Source organism: Elaeis guineensis, chromosome 16, assembly GCF_000442705.2.
Source record: "Elaeis guineensis isolate ETL-2024a chromosome 16, EG11, whole genome shotgun sequence".
Classification (NCBI taxonomy): domain Eukaryota; kingdom Viridiplantae; phylum Streptophyta; class Magnoliopsida; order Arecales; family Arecaceae; genus Elaeis; species Elaeis guineensis.
Window position 1 is genome coordinate 36,561,984 of NC_026008.2, and position 14,088 is coordinate 36,576,071.

Here is a 14,088-nt window from a genome sequence, read left to right on the forward strand (position 1 = left end):
CGCTATGGACTATTTTTCTGTCAAGGATATGCTGTGCGGCCGCCCTGGGGCATTGTCTTGCCAAGGACATGGATTAATTCTGATGACCTGACAACCCACGCCGATTTGATAGCCTCCGACGATTTGACAACTTTCCAGTTGTCTGCACCATTAATGACGGGACCATGCCATATTCTACTATAAAATGGAGTAAGGCAACGGTTTCGATAAGTTTTCTCAAGCTTTCTCAAGCTCTCGAAAAGCTTTTAAGCTTTAAGTACTATCTCTAAACTCTGCTAAAATCTCATTCGAGTGCTCCATTTCTGTTGAAGCAGAATACTGATTTGAGCGTCGGAGGGTCTTGTCGGAGCGCTTTCAATTCCGATTTAGACTTTTCTTGCAGGTTCCGATGGTGGCCGTGATCTTCTCGATTCCAGCTTCTCCGACATCGATGAAATTCTGTACCAATAAAACTCAATATGGTCGGACCCAATTTTGGCTTGGGTCAGTCTCACTCGTGTCTTCACGCCTATGAAATGCCTAACAAGACCCAATCCACGATCCATGGCTTGATACCAATTATAACAAGACAGAGTAGAATGTGATGAAAAAAAAAAAGACCAAATTAGATCTCAGATCAGAGAAATGGGTGCGCAAAACCAAAAAGAGGACTCCATTAGCGGTTACGTCAAAATATTTTTTATTTCTCTCGCCCTCGAGCATCGATAGGCGGCCGGCGCTTCCGCCTCCTCTCGTCCTCTTCCTGTACCGGTTCGATCTTTTTTCGGTTCTCTTCTCGTGATCTCGGGGGCGATGGTGGGGGCGGCTGAGGAGGCGCAGCTGAACCTCCTCGAGAGCCAAGTCGACAATGGCGGCGGCGGGGCGTGGGAATACCTCTGCCTCGTCCGCAAGCTCAAGGCCCGCCGATCCGAGAAAGTCCTCAAACACGGACTCTCCATCTTGAACGACCCCAAAGCTCGATCCGAGCTTGGAGGAGAAGGTCAGTACGATATCTGATCCGAATGGGGTTCTACGAGATATGTGTTTTTGCATTGATTGTTTGGAAATTTCGGGATATGGAGAAATTTCTGCCTGTAGGTTTGTGGATTAGACGTGCCGGTATATTTTATTTGTTTTAATTTGCTTTGTCGTTGTATAGATTAGAAAAAGTTTTTTTTTTTCGGGTCTGTTTAAGTGGAAAGGAAAGTCTAGATTTTTTTTTTTTAAAGTTTCTGGCATGTTGTGATTTTTTTTGTATCGGTATGAAGTTGTATATTTGATATGTATATTTGGGTTATTACATTGGATTTTGGGTTGTTTCTGTTATTGGTTATGATTCTTCGGATTGGATTACTAGTTTCCTTTGTAACTAATGGGAGCCCCCAAATCCTTTACTTTTTCTTTGGGTGTTGGTATTAGGTTCTAAATTAATTAATGATGATAAAAATTGCTTTGTTATTCGTAATTTGGGCGTCTTCTACGGTATCTGGATTTTGTTGATTAGTAATCTTGCTCTGTTATTTGAATTACGAAATATTTATGATTGGGGAAACCTCTGATGTTTGATAAGTGAATATAAATTTTTGAAACAAAAGAGAGTAGACAAATTGGTAGGGATGATGAAGTCCCAGTAGTGTTTTAGAGGGAAACTTTAAATCATGTGTTATGTTCTATTATTGCAAACATCCAAGCCCCTTTATCCTCACCTAGTGTTCCCTTGTAACTCTTTTAGTTAAATGCCCTCAAATTTATATACCCATAACTTAAATTGTATAGCTGTCCATTGTTTAGCGGTCTTTGTCACGATGTCAATGATGAGTCCAATGTCAAGTTCATAAGCTCTAATAACCATCCATTGTGTGATGCTTCCTACTTCCTAGACCTCTTTATGATTATAATAGACTTTCTTTAAATATCCTTTGTTTTTCATTTTTTTCAACTTCTGATTAATTCTAAAGATTTTGATGTGTGGTAGATTAGTCGTGAAGGAGAAAATAAGAAGACGACAAATACATTTTAGGAACAAGCTTTGAAGTGGACATATAAAGAGATTTTGATAGAAGGGAAGCCCTGCATAGGCGATAACTGAAGTACTACACGCCGCACCCTTGCTGGCCCCAGTTTGGCATTGGACAATATGATACATACCATGTTTTACTAGTTATGTGCCCAACCATGTGACATGTCTCATAACAATGAATTTGAGTTTCTGCAGGTAACTGTAGAATAACACAGAAAATGGGAAAGACCTATATTGAACAACACAAATCTATAGGCACAACACAAGAGTTAGCATGGTATGGTTCCCTGTGACACTAACCGGCATGGGATGATACCTTAATTGATGCCTACAAGAAGAGCAAGTAGTTTGATGGCAATGGGATCTTGGACCGACTCTTTGACAAGGGAATTCTTAATGAGATCTAGTGCTTGTCTTTTAAGAAGTCTTCATGAGGACATAGGCACCCTACTGACTCCTTTTCAAACCATTTTATAAGGGTGAATAGAGGAAATAAAAAATAAGAATGGCACATAGCGTCTCCATAGAGATGTTTAGCCATTCATATCATTTAAATCCTCTAGTTGACTCCTTCTGTGTGTCATTACCTTAAATGGATTCAAAAATTGGTTTTATAGTCCATATGACTTGTGCTAAGCAAGTTCCTATGGTTTTAAAGAATTACCCACTAGTTGATTGTTAACTAGGTGGGGCATTGTGGCTTGAGCCTGAGTTGCAGTTATCTCTTGTTCTTTGGAACGTAAATTCACCTTTTTATGAGGGAAAGGGACCACAAATTATACTAGTGACTTCATTTTGCTATATGCAAACAGCGAGATGCTTACATTGCACTATGAGACAACAACAAGTACTAGAAGTATCAGCTCTGTTGAAGAAGCATGATGCATTTTACTAATTAGGAAAGAAACCACCTTCACGAGGAGACTGACAAATATGAAGAAGGTGGCTATTGTGTGCTGGAGGTGACAATTGATTATTTTAACTCATGTGAGGATATCCATGGCAAACATGGAGAAGACTGTGTGGGGCAATTGGAACATTAAGGTGAAGTCATTGGATTGCTTGGATGCTATTTAAGTTAAATGGAAGCACATGAAGGAGCTATTAAACTGAATTTCAGTGAGGTGGTTGAATATTCTATTAGCAAACTTGGAAGAAGGAAATATTATCAGAAACATTGTGAGAAGAGGTTTGCTGCTAGTTGCATTGTCATCTGGACTTTCCAAGTGGAAATTGGAGCACTTTGGAAAAGCCTTAGGGCAACTGAGACCTCTGATATAGGTGTCAAAATCTAGGTAAAAAGAAATTGTAGACTAGGTTAGCCAAATAAAGAAGTGGATAAGATATCTTTGCTCAAATTGGTGTTGGATTATAGCAAATGGTTAAGGAGTTTGTACAAGATGTATATCTCTGATGCATAAATGGAGGGAATCAACTCAGTGACATTAAAGGTTTGGAGAATATAGCATATGAGGTTCTAGTGTTCTTAAATATTTTCAAGATCTTGTCCTCTTGATCCTATTGTTATTTCCTTAGAGATTTTCAGCAAACTCAGAGAATCAGGTCTTATGTAACCCAAAGATCGATTTGATGTATAACCTCCAGGTTTAATAGTTATCTTAGTGAAGTTTTAGCCCTAGAGTAGTGCAGATATGGCCATGCTTGGATGTATGTTGCATGAATATATGTAGATCGAAGAAAATTTTGGCATAGTTCTGGCAGCAATGAAGAATTTATTAGGATTGTTTAAAAGGGCATCCCAATATAAGAGTTTATTAGGATTGTATAAAAGTGCAGCCCAATATAAGAGGCTCCGACCACTGTGAGATATGGGGAGAGTCAGATACACACACCTTATCCTGCATGCAGAAAGGTTGATTCTGTGAATTAATTATGATTGTATCTGCATGTATAATTTGTGGGAGATAACTTTGTTAAGGTGTATAGAAGATTGGATAATGGTTGAGTAGGAGCCATTAAAAAAAATCTGGATGAATGTTGCAAAAGGGATTGTACTTGCTAAAACTGCTTGATAGATTTGAATGGGTAAACATAATTATTTTTCTATTAAGTAGATATCTTGTTGTTGTGGTTGTGGTCACAGGAGTTGTTTTAACTTTATTTTATTTGACATATCTTTGATAGGCCTATGACTACCTCTATTATGCAGATAAATCATGCTTAACTCCCTAATGATATTAATCCTACAATTTTATGAACAAAATAATTGTCATGGAGCAATTTAATATGCAACTTCTTTTTTTTACTTGAAATATGGTTGCCAAATTTGTTACTGATTTTTAGTTCGGAAACAAATGTGCAAGCTACATATTTATTTCATTTTGAAAAGATGAGCCTTGTTATAGTTCAGCCATTACTGGAAGTATTTCATTTTCATTCTTGTTTTTTTATGCATATTAAGTATACAAACATATGCATGTACTTCCATATGTACATGCAGATAAGATGTATGATTTGGTTATTTCCAAATGATTATGACCCTTAAATTTTTAGTCGCTTTTCCAGCAGAGATGGTTAGAAACTCAGAATAGTCTGTCTATTAATGCAGAATGGACTCTTTATGAGCAGGTGGCTATTACTGCTATAGATTGCCAGCGACTAGATGTTGCAAAGGTGGTGCCTTTATCCTAAATTCTACTTTGTTCTTTTCAAGTTTTCCTTTGAAGTTCTTCTATGCAAACATCGCAAGTGAGAACATTTTTATATGGTCTGTTCTGTAATTTTTCCCCTTTTCCTGCATGAACTGTGATAATATCTGTTTATATGGTGCTTTAGTTATCTTATTGAATTAATGCTCCCAACTCTGCTAATTATAAATACTCAGGTTCTTATCTTCTCAAAATTGGAGAATCTCAACCAAAAATTACTTGGAAGTGCTGTTATATTAAAGTTTTTGTCTTTTAAAGTTTAATTGTAATTCTTCATACCAAAAAAAAAAAAAATAATTGTAATTGAATCTATAGGGGGATTTGTTGTCGACAAGGCTCCTTTGTCTTTCCTGGGTTTTTTCATCAGCAAAATTAAGTCATTCACCTTGTTTTGATTTTAATATGTAATAGCCAAGACATATTATACTTGGTTTGATCCGTCTAGATGATCTCGGTGATTTCCTCTTGTCTCTATATAGATAAATAATGGATATAAATATAAAAAACTAAACTATATGGCTGTGTCAGTACATGGTATTATGATTCTTTGTGACGGAATGTTTAGGCTAGTCAACTGGCTGAATGTAAGAACATGGAAGATCAGGTGATAGATGTGTAGGATGTCGTGGCAATGAATATCAATATGCCTAGCAGTCTAACTAATGCCTTGACTTTAACAATATGTGCTAGTTTCTGACAGACATGTTAGTGAAACTGAGGCCAGAAAACCTTTGTTTCACTCTGGGCCGTGGTGAAGTTCTTAATGTTAATGATGAGCAGGCTTGCCAAGACTAGCTCGTTGTAGAATTCTGATCATCAGGATTCCTGTCTTGATTAGCATTGGTGGGGCCCTAAATGCGAGAGGCAAAAGCAGGGAAAGGAGTAATTAATGTCACACAGATATCACAGAATGTTTCAATGGAGTGAAATAGTGATTGGAGTGAGGTATATTGTCAAACTAACTCACCATTAGCATAGGCACATTATTTTCATCTGGAATATGGTCAAATAAAAGAGACCATGGTTAATCTGGTGATACTATAAACAGCTCACTGTTAATTGACTAAAGCTTAAGATGATTAAAATTCAGTAATGTATTAGCAACGTGAATATCATTCTAGCATGCAGAACTTACTAGATTGGAGATGTACCTTTATTGGATGACAACTAGAGTAGACCTTGTACCCCTTTGGGAAAAAAGGCAGCTTGAGCTCCAAATATAATGAAGAGAGCCAGAACCCTTTGTTGCGTATTTGTTGGAGGGTTGCTTTAGATAGAGAAAGGAGGAAGTACCGCCACCAACAAGAATTATATCTACAACACTGTGTGGTGAAACCATGTTGATAGCAGTGAGGCGTCATGTGAATACAATACTCATGATAGCTGTTACATAAACCAGCATCCAGAATGAGTTGACTAAAACACTGAAATTATGCTTTTGGAACATGTTTGAGCCCATAATAACTTTACTGACGTGGTAGCTAATGTCGCTATGGAGAAACCATGTGTTGGTTTTGTAAAGCACATATATAATATGTAATTATCACCAGATTAGTTCAGAAATATACTTATGCATCATATTTTTCTACTTTTTTTACAAATTCATTTTATATAATCGGTCTTATCACCATCATCTAAGCCCTTTCTCACAGGGAAACATGTCTAAGAAGGTATATAGAAGAATGAGCAGGATGTTAACGATCAGTCAGCTTTCTCTTTTTTCTACTCTTTTGATGCCTTGCTATGAAAGATCTTCCACAGTTCATTGGTACTGTTTTTGTAGGGACTCGACAGAAACATGTGTTCCTCCAATAAATTTGGCATCTTTATTATTGAAGTTTCAACTATACTGTCTGTCAGATTTTCTATGGTCCAATTATCAGCCAGTTTTTAAGTTATTCTTCTAATTTAGTATACATGATGTACTTGTAATTATTGTTTTGCAGGATTGTATTGCTACCCTCTCAAAGAAATTTACGGGCAGTTTGAGGGTTGGTAAGTACTGTTGCATAACCATATGCGAAATGCTAGTTTTACCCAGAGCATTCAACTTAAGTTATATACAATCATAAAATAGACATCCTTGATAGAGTAAAGCCACTAGATAAGCATTGCTGAATGGAACTTGCATGTTTGGTTTTTCTTTTTATAGATCCTGTCTGGGGGGTTGAGCTGATAGACCTTGGCAGACCCCACATTGTTGTGTATGTGATTTACAAAATATAGCTAAATATGTATCTCATCATGTCCATATACGTGGTGAAGACCAATGGGCCTATATATCTTGTAAGGTAATAAATATTTAAAAATCATATTAATATATCCATACTCTAACCTACCTAGTTCGTTTTAACTTCTACGATGACCTAACTGTTCCAATTAGGTATAGGCCTTACTTTTGATTTATGGATACAGGCAAAATTATGGTAGTTTTGGATCTTAAATTATTTTAAAGATAGGATGAATTGATGGAGTTTAGAAAGCTTTTAATCTCTTCTACAATGTGCTAGATATTGTAGGGATAAGTGAGGTTAAATGGACTAGAGTCCCCTCTTGTTCTTTTTGTGGTTCCATGATGATTGAACTGCTGGCTAACATTTATCAAATTTCCTAAACAACTTTGGATCTTGATGAGGCTTTTTCTAGCTTGCTCTTTTTTTATGATGTTATTTGCTCAAGGTTCAAAATCTCAATACCAAACCTTGTACCAGTACCATGCTGGTACAATGTTGATACATCTGGTATGTGGTTAGTTTGGCATACATAGACTTGGTACACCCCTTGTATCGAGTTTTGGTTGGGTACTGGTATGGGGCGGTATGCATAGGTATGGTGAACCTTCGCTTATACTGTTAGATTATTGCTGTACATAGTACCAAACCCTTTTGTACTGGGTTTCATGGGTTAATGTTTGTATACTTTGCCAGCACAAACTGGGTATTGCACTCTCGATTGGTTAATCTTTATGGCTATTATGTACTCTCTTTAAGATAGTTTTGAAAGATAAGAGCAATCTGTTGGTTACAACTTACAAACTTCATGTCAATATTGTGAAGATTGTCACCAAATTTTAAGAGAGCCCTGCGGCAATGTATGGAAACATAGCAAGAAGATATGTCAACTATTAGAAATACTTTGTTGGAGCATAAAGTTCCAGAAATAGTCAATCTTTTACTTCTTTGCAGTTGAATGTTCAGATAAATGTTATTAGATCATAAAGAATGTCCTATAAAGCAGTAACATTTATACTGTTTCTCTGCTATATATGCGTGAATATGTGTATATACGTACATAAAATGTAAGAGCAATAAAGTTGCAGAGTCTTTAAATAAAATGTTTACTTGCTGTCTAGTTGGTATTGCAGCTCATAAAGAAAACATTAGATTGCTTTATACTACCTCGAACCGGAATGAAGGTAATCAAATACTGCACCATACATGGTATACTTATTTATGTGTAGGATACATACGTATACATTTAAATAAAATGCAAGGTCTCAATGAAGTTAAAGAATCTTTAAATGGAACATTTACCGATTGTAAATTTCAACGTCTAGTATTTTGCTACTGCAGCTTATACAAAGAACATTGGATTGCTTTATCCTGTGTGCAACTGGCTTGAATATAATGACATACTGCACCATACATGATAGACCTATTTATGTGTAGAGTTATATTTGTTTCATGCTAAACTGTTTCTGGCCTTTCTTTGCAATAATTTTCAGGCAGATTAGAAGCAATGCTGCTTGAAGCGAAGGGAGCATGGGCTGATGCAGAAAAAGCATATGCATGTCTTCTAGAGGATAATCCACTTGATCAGGTAAGCTAATTTTCTTATTGTTTTGTTATTATTTTATCCAGGCATCAGAGTTGATGCTTGTCCTAAGCCCAAATAAACAGCTGGAATGTTAACATTATGTAAAAAATGCAACTATGAATTATATTTTGATTTGCATGTAGAAAATCGAAAGTGCTTGCTTTAATGAAGAGCCCTTTGTGGAGATAATGTGTAAGCACAACTAAGAAAAGCAAACTCAACTTGTTGGATTGTGGTTTTCTGTTTTCCAATATTTCCTCATCTCCTGTTACATATGCTTTACTTTGATCTTTTTAATATTAAAATGATAATGTATGAAAGCTCTAAATCTTGCTCATGTAGGTAATCCATAAGAGGAAGGTTGCTATGGCAAAGGCACAAGGAAATCTCTCAGCGGCTGTTGATTTTCTAAATAAGTACCTTGAAGTGTAAGGATCAGTTTATGTCTATTCTACAACTATTCTTAATCTTGTTGTTAATTCAAGGTGAAACCATCTGCACTATGCTTAGGTTACTGAAGTCTTTGAATCATTTCTCAGATTTATGGCAGATCATGATGCCTGGAGAGAACTTGCTGAAATTTATGTATCCCTACAAATGTGAGGCATTTTGATGGTTTTTGCAATGTGTTACTTGTTCTACATTTTACTAAACTCTCTCTCCCTAATCAGGTACAAGCAAGCAGCCTTTTGTTATGAGGAGCTAATACTATCTCAACCGACTGTTCCTCTATATCATCTAGCTTATGCAGAGGCAAGTGGCTTGCTATTAGCATCTTCTCATATTCTTAAGGTTTTTAAACCATTGTTGAAGAAAATGGTTGCATCATACAACTACCATTCCTTTCTTATTTCACCATTGCTCCATCGTCATTATTAGATCTTCAAAACACTGGAGTTGATTTTTCATCAGCTAAATTGATCATCATTATCTTCTTCTTCTTTTGGTTTGGAGGAGTTTTTAGGGGTTTTTTTTGGGGGGGGGGGTCGGTGGAGGAGCCTAGTCTAAATCAACCATAAAATTGAAAAATACACATAAAACAACCATATCCATGCTTACAAAAGAAAATGGAAGAAAAATTCAAAACCTTGACATCTGCCAAAAGAGGGGAAAAATGAACAGAGGAAGTGAAGTATGACTGTGTAAAACAAAAACAGATGAAATTTTTATATTTGTAAGCAGGGAAGTTCTTTGCCAGGCTCAGTCAGTCATATAATATTCCAACAAAGTAGTAACTATAACATGAAGGTTTAGGACACCCTGGAGCTTTGCATGTATCAGGAGTCATATGCTGCAAGTTGTCCATGGAATTGCTTTTATAATGGATCTTCCTGTCATGAAGCCAAATTAGTTCTAGAATGGTTGACAGTTTTGAGTTTTATTTGTTTTATGACTTTCTTCCATAACTTCATACATTTAGGAGGTGTTTGGTTGGGGAGAGTGGGGGTTTGGAATCGGAATCGGAATGGATGACTCTCATTCCAACCGTTCGGTTGGGAGGAGTTCCGTTCCGATTTCGATTCTAGGGTAGAATGGGAATGGCTCAATCTATATAGAACTCAATCTCTGCTCTCCTCTATGGATTCAAATTTTCATTCCAATTCCAATTTCAATTCCGATTCCAATCACGAACCAAATGCTTCGGAGGATTTGGCCATTCGGATTCTGATTCTAAGCCATTCCGATTTTCATTCCCATTCCAATTTCGGTTACGAACCAAACACCCCCTTAGAGAAGTGGCCAAGTGGGTGTGGATCAAGATTTGTCAATTGGGCCTTTAAGATTGATAATTCCTCATGTTTATCAAATATAAAATAGTTTGGAGGAATAGACAAAATAATTATAGTGCTAAGTTGTAATATTAGTGAAATTCATAATAAACATGATTTGTCTTTCTCATGTTTGCCTTAATGCTAACAAGATGATGAATCATCTTGTTGATGGAGGGTAGGATTTTTTTTTTCTTTTTATTTTATGTAGCAACAATTTTTATTCTAATTTCTCTTCTACTTCCTAGTTGAAAAAATTTTACTCTTCTTCTTCTTCTTCTTCCCTCTATACACATTGTAGATATGATGAGCATACCGTCACCCACCTTTTCTTGCTATACACATGGTACATATGATGTGCATACCATTTGCCATCTTTTCTCGAACTTCAAGAATCTTGAATATCAAGAATGCTTCATGGATATGCATGGGTTCTTTGAGAATATGCTGTTGCCTGTATATTCAGTATTCGAGGTTGTATGTTAGGCCCCTTTTTTTTGCCAAAGTTGAATTCGCATGATAAGCACAAATGCATTTCATATCCCTCTGTACACATTGTAGATATGATGTGCATACAATCACCCACCTTTTCTAGAACTTCAAGAATGCTTCATGGATATACATGACTTCTTTTAAAATATGATGTTGCCTGGATATTCGGTATACTAGGTTGTATGCTAGGCCCTTTTTTGCCCACAGTTGAATGTGCATGACAGTGTTTCGTAGAGAGCTGATACAGGTTCAAAACAGCTAATTGCTAGCCTCATATACATGTAAGGTGTTGGTTTTGGTTCAGAATATTACAGTCATCACTCACCTTTTATTAGCGATTAATGTGAACAGAGCAGTGGCTGAGTGGTTGCAAGCCTTCAAGTCTTGAGTGGTTTTTAACCCTCTAGTATTTGGGCCTGAGTGCTATTCCAGGAAAAAACCCAGGGATTTTAGGCAGGTGGGACTTGGTTCCCTCCTGATCGATTTAGAAAAAAGGGGGAAAATGCTTAGCTGCATGTGGTGAATTTGACATTGGCTAAGCAAAAGACAATGTACTCATGTATCAACATGAAGCATCTCCTTTTGCTAGTCTGGCACAGCTGCAGTGGAAGATTGGGTCCTTTGTCGGTTGCTTTAGGTCTGGGCAGTTATTACTGACATAAGTTGTGAAACCGATCATAAATTTTTTGCTTAATGGAGATTGCTTCCATTGCCTATTAAAATTTGGATTAATCTCTACAAATCACATGCTTATTACTGCTATAGTCTAGCAAGCAAGATGACTAAAACAGGTTCATGGATTAATTTCTCTCTCTCTCTCTCTCTCTATATGTGTGTGTGTGTGCGCGCGCGCGCTTGTTGGGAGGGGGGGGGGGGGGCGGCCGCGGTGTGGTGGCAGGGGATGGGTTTCTGACTTGAATTGACGTTCTTCTATCCTCATTTGTCTTCATTTACTTCGTGCTATTTTTCTCAAATAGAATATATTTACTGCCTGTAGAAAAGTTTTGGGTTGGATTAACTCTTCATTCTGGGAATTCGTTCATCATCAGGTACTTTATACTATGGGTGGTTTGGAAAATCTTCAGGCAGCCAAAAAGTACTATGCCGCCACCATTAACTTGACTGGAGGCAAGAATGTCAGAGCTCTCTACGGTGTATGCTTGGTAAGATATCCTGGATATTTTGACATTGTTACTCACCATCATGATTGCTAATATATTCTTAATTTCTTCAGTGTAGTGTTGCCATCAATCAGCTGATCAAGGGACGAAACAAGGAAGAGAAAGAGAGCTCTGAGCTGCAATCCCTAGCTGCAGAGGCTTTGTTGAAGGATTACCAGCACAGGGCTCCTGGAAAGCTACCTGTTCTTACCACCATGCTGAAGAACATGAAACTAATCTCTTGATCCTGATTTTTTTTTTTTTAAAAAAAACTAACATTAGTGACTCCTAGTTGCTCCAATTCAGCAATTCCATATGAATGATTGCAAAGATTACGGTGCTAAATTTTCTTTTTTGAGGGTTTTACTTTTGGTTTTTTTGTCCTTTTGATCTGGGGATGTGCCTTGTATAATTCTTATATCTATGTGAAAACATGAAATATAGTCGAACCATGCTACATCAGGTATATCGTTTCAGATTAGCAAATTTTTCTTTCCAATAATCATGATCAGGATTTTGTGTTGGCATGGTTTGTGGTGCCTGGTACATATAAGCCTCGTATTCTTGGCAGCATGACATGAGGTCACCAGAGTAGGTGATGAGAAGCTTGTCTGACATGAACTTTTATCACTTCTATAAAGATTAGTTGTTGAAACGTGCATCCTCTACGCACATGGTCGTGTGCTGGATTATTCTGCATTCCATGGCCACTGTCGTGGCTGATGCAGCATGCACTTGTAAATTAATCTGCAGGGAATCTGCACACTTTAATCATAGGTTTCTGTGCAAAATGGTGACTTAAAATAGGGGTTTCACAGGGTCTCCATGTTCAGGTAATGTTCACGTGCCAAAATGTTAGTGTGTAAATGTTTTCATCCACATTATTCATGCTAATTTAACATGTATTTAAAAATAAACAAGCTTGATAATCCTCTATGATTTAGTATATTGACAACCATGGCCTGCCATAATACTCTATACCATCTGATATAGGACATATTGTATTGTATCGGTCTTATATTGGTATTCTGTCTTCTATTGTATTAATATTCAGTATGTTGTCTCGTATCATATCAAATTGTATATTAATACTGTAATAGGTATTGAGACAACAAGCCTTGTTGACAACTACAATCTGAATTGATCATCTAGCCAATCCTAGGCTCTGCCCTGATAAAAAAACTAAGCCTAAGTTTTGAATCACAATTTCCCTTTTCCCTTTTTTACGTCGCGCAATCACATAAATTCTGAAATCACCTAGTTGGAGCATCCATCCAATTTTGAGATCACCTAATTCTGAGCTTACGAGTACTTGAACCAATGCCTAGTTGCTGAGCTTTGGTTGTCAATGCCGTTGGCTGTATGTTGTAATTTTTTCTTGTTTCAGTAAAGAAAGAGAGAGACCTGTTCGATATTATACTACTCCAGTTGGACATGTTTGGGGATTCATCATCCAAGACTAATGCTTTATGTACCCTAGCAGGTATCCTAGTATGTTCCATTACAGAAGTTTTCCCCCGAGGTATCTATGGTAATGCTTATCATCCAAACTTGAACTTGAAAGATTTGCTTATTGTGTGGAGTCCCAACTATTTCATTTAGTTATATTAATATGCTATAACCATTGACAATTATTAGCATACACTCGTATTGACACATCAGCATGTGATTTGAAGCAATTTTTCTGACTTACATCCTGCCTTAATCTTGATGGTACAAAAAAGAGATCCAACATTCCAAAATTCAAGTTGGTAGTAACTCTAATTAATTAAATCTCTCTCTCTGTAACATGTTTAAACCGATAAACTATGCTAAATTCCATTAAAGAAAAACGTTTTTAAGATTGCTAGATTTTGAGCAGAAGTCAAAAAGAGGAATTCCCCTTGATCCCATATCCAAACCTTAAAGTTACAGTGATCTTTTGATTACAGCAAAACTTAGACTTATCTTGATTAAGAACGTAATATAAAAAATAAATTTTAAATTATTTCATATGAAAGACATATTAGCATTTAATCTTCATAAATTTTTTTAAAAATTTATTTTATATCTTAAATCTTCATTAATAGTTTCATGCAAGTACATACATATTATAAATAATATGTATACATACATGCGTCAACAATGTCCCTCCCATTAATTTTTTTATTGATAGTATTTAAATAATTATTCTAAAATAAAAG

The 14,088-nt window shown here is 36.5% G+C and overlaps 1 protein-coding gene across 1 annotated transcript; it reads left to right on the plus strand.

Annotated features, from left to right (window-relative positions):
* The first annotated feature begins 667 nt into the window (after window positions 1-667).
* On the plus strand, window positions 668-12,410 carry LOC105059532 (uncharacterized). Its single transcript, XM_010942858.3, has 9 exons — window positions 668-979; window positions 4,569-4,633; window positions 6,615-6,663; window positions 8,393-8,487; window positions 8,827-8,912; window positions 9,024-9,083; window positions 9,156-9,237; window positions 11,795-11,908; window positions 11,980-12,410. The coding sequence occupies exons 1-9, from the start codon at window positions 793-795 to the stop codon at window positions 12,148-12,150; spliced, it is 909 nt and encodes a 302-aa protein (XP_010941160.1). The 5' UTR covers window positions 668-792; the 3' UTR covers window positions 12,151-12,410.
* Window positions 12,411-14,088: the final 1,678 nt, after the last annotated feature.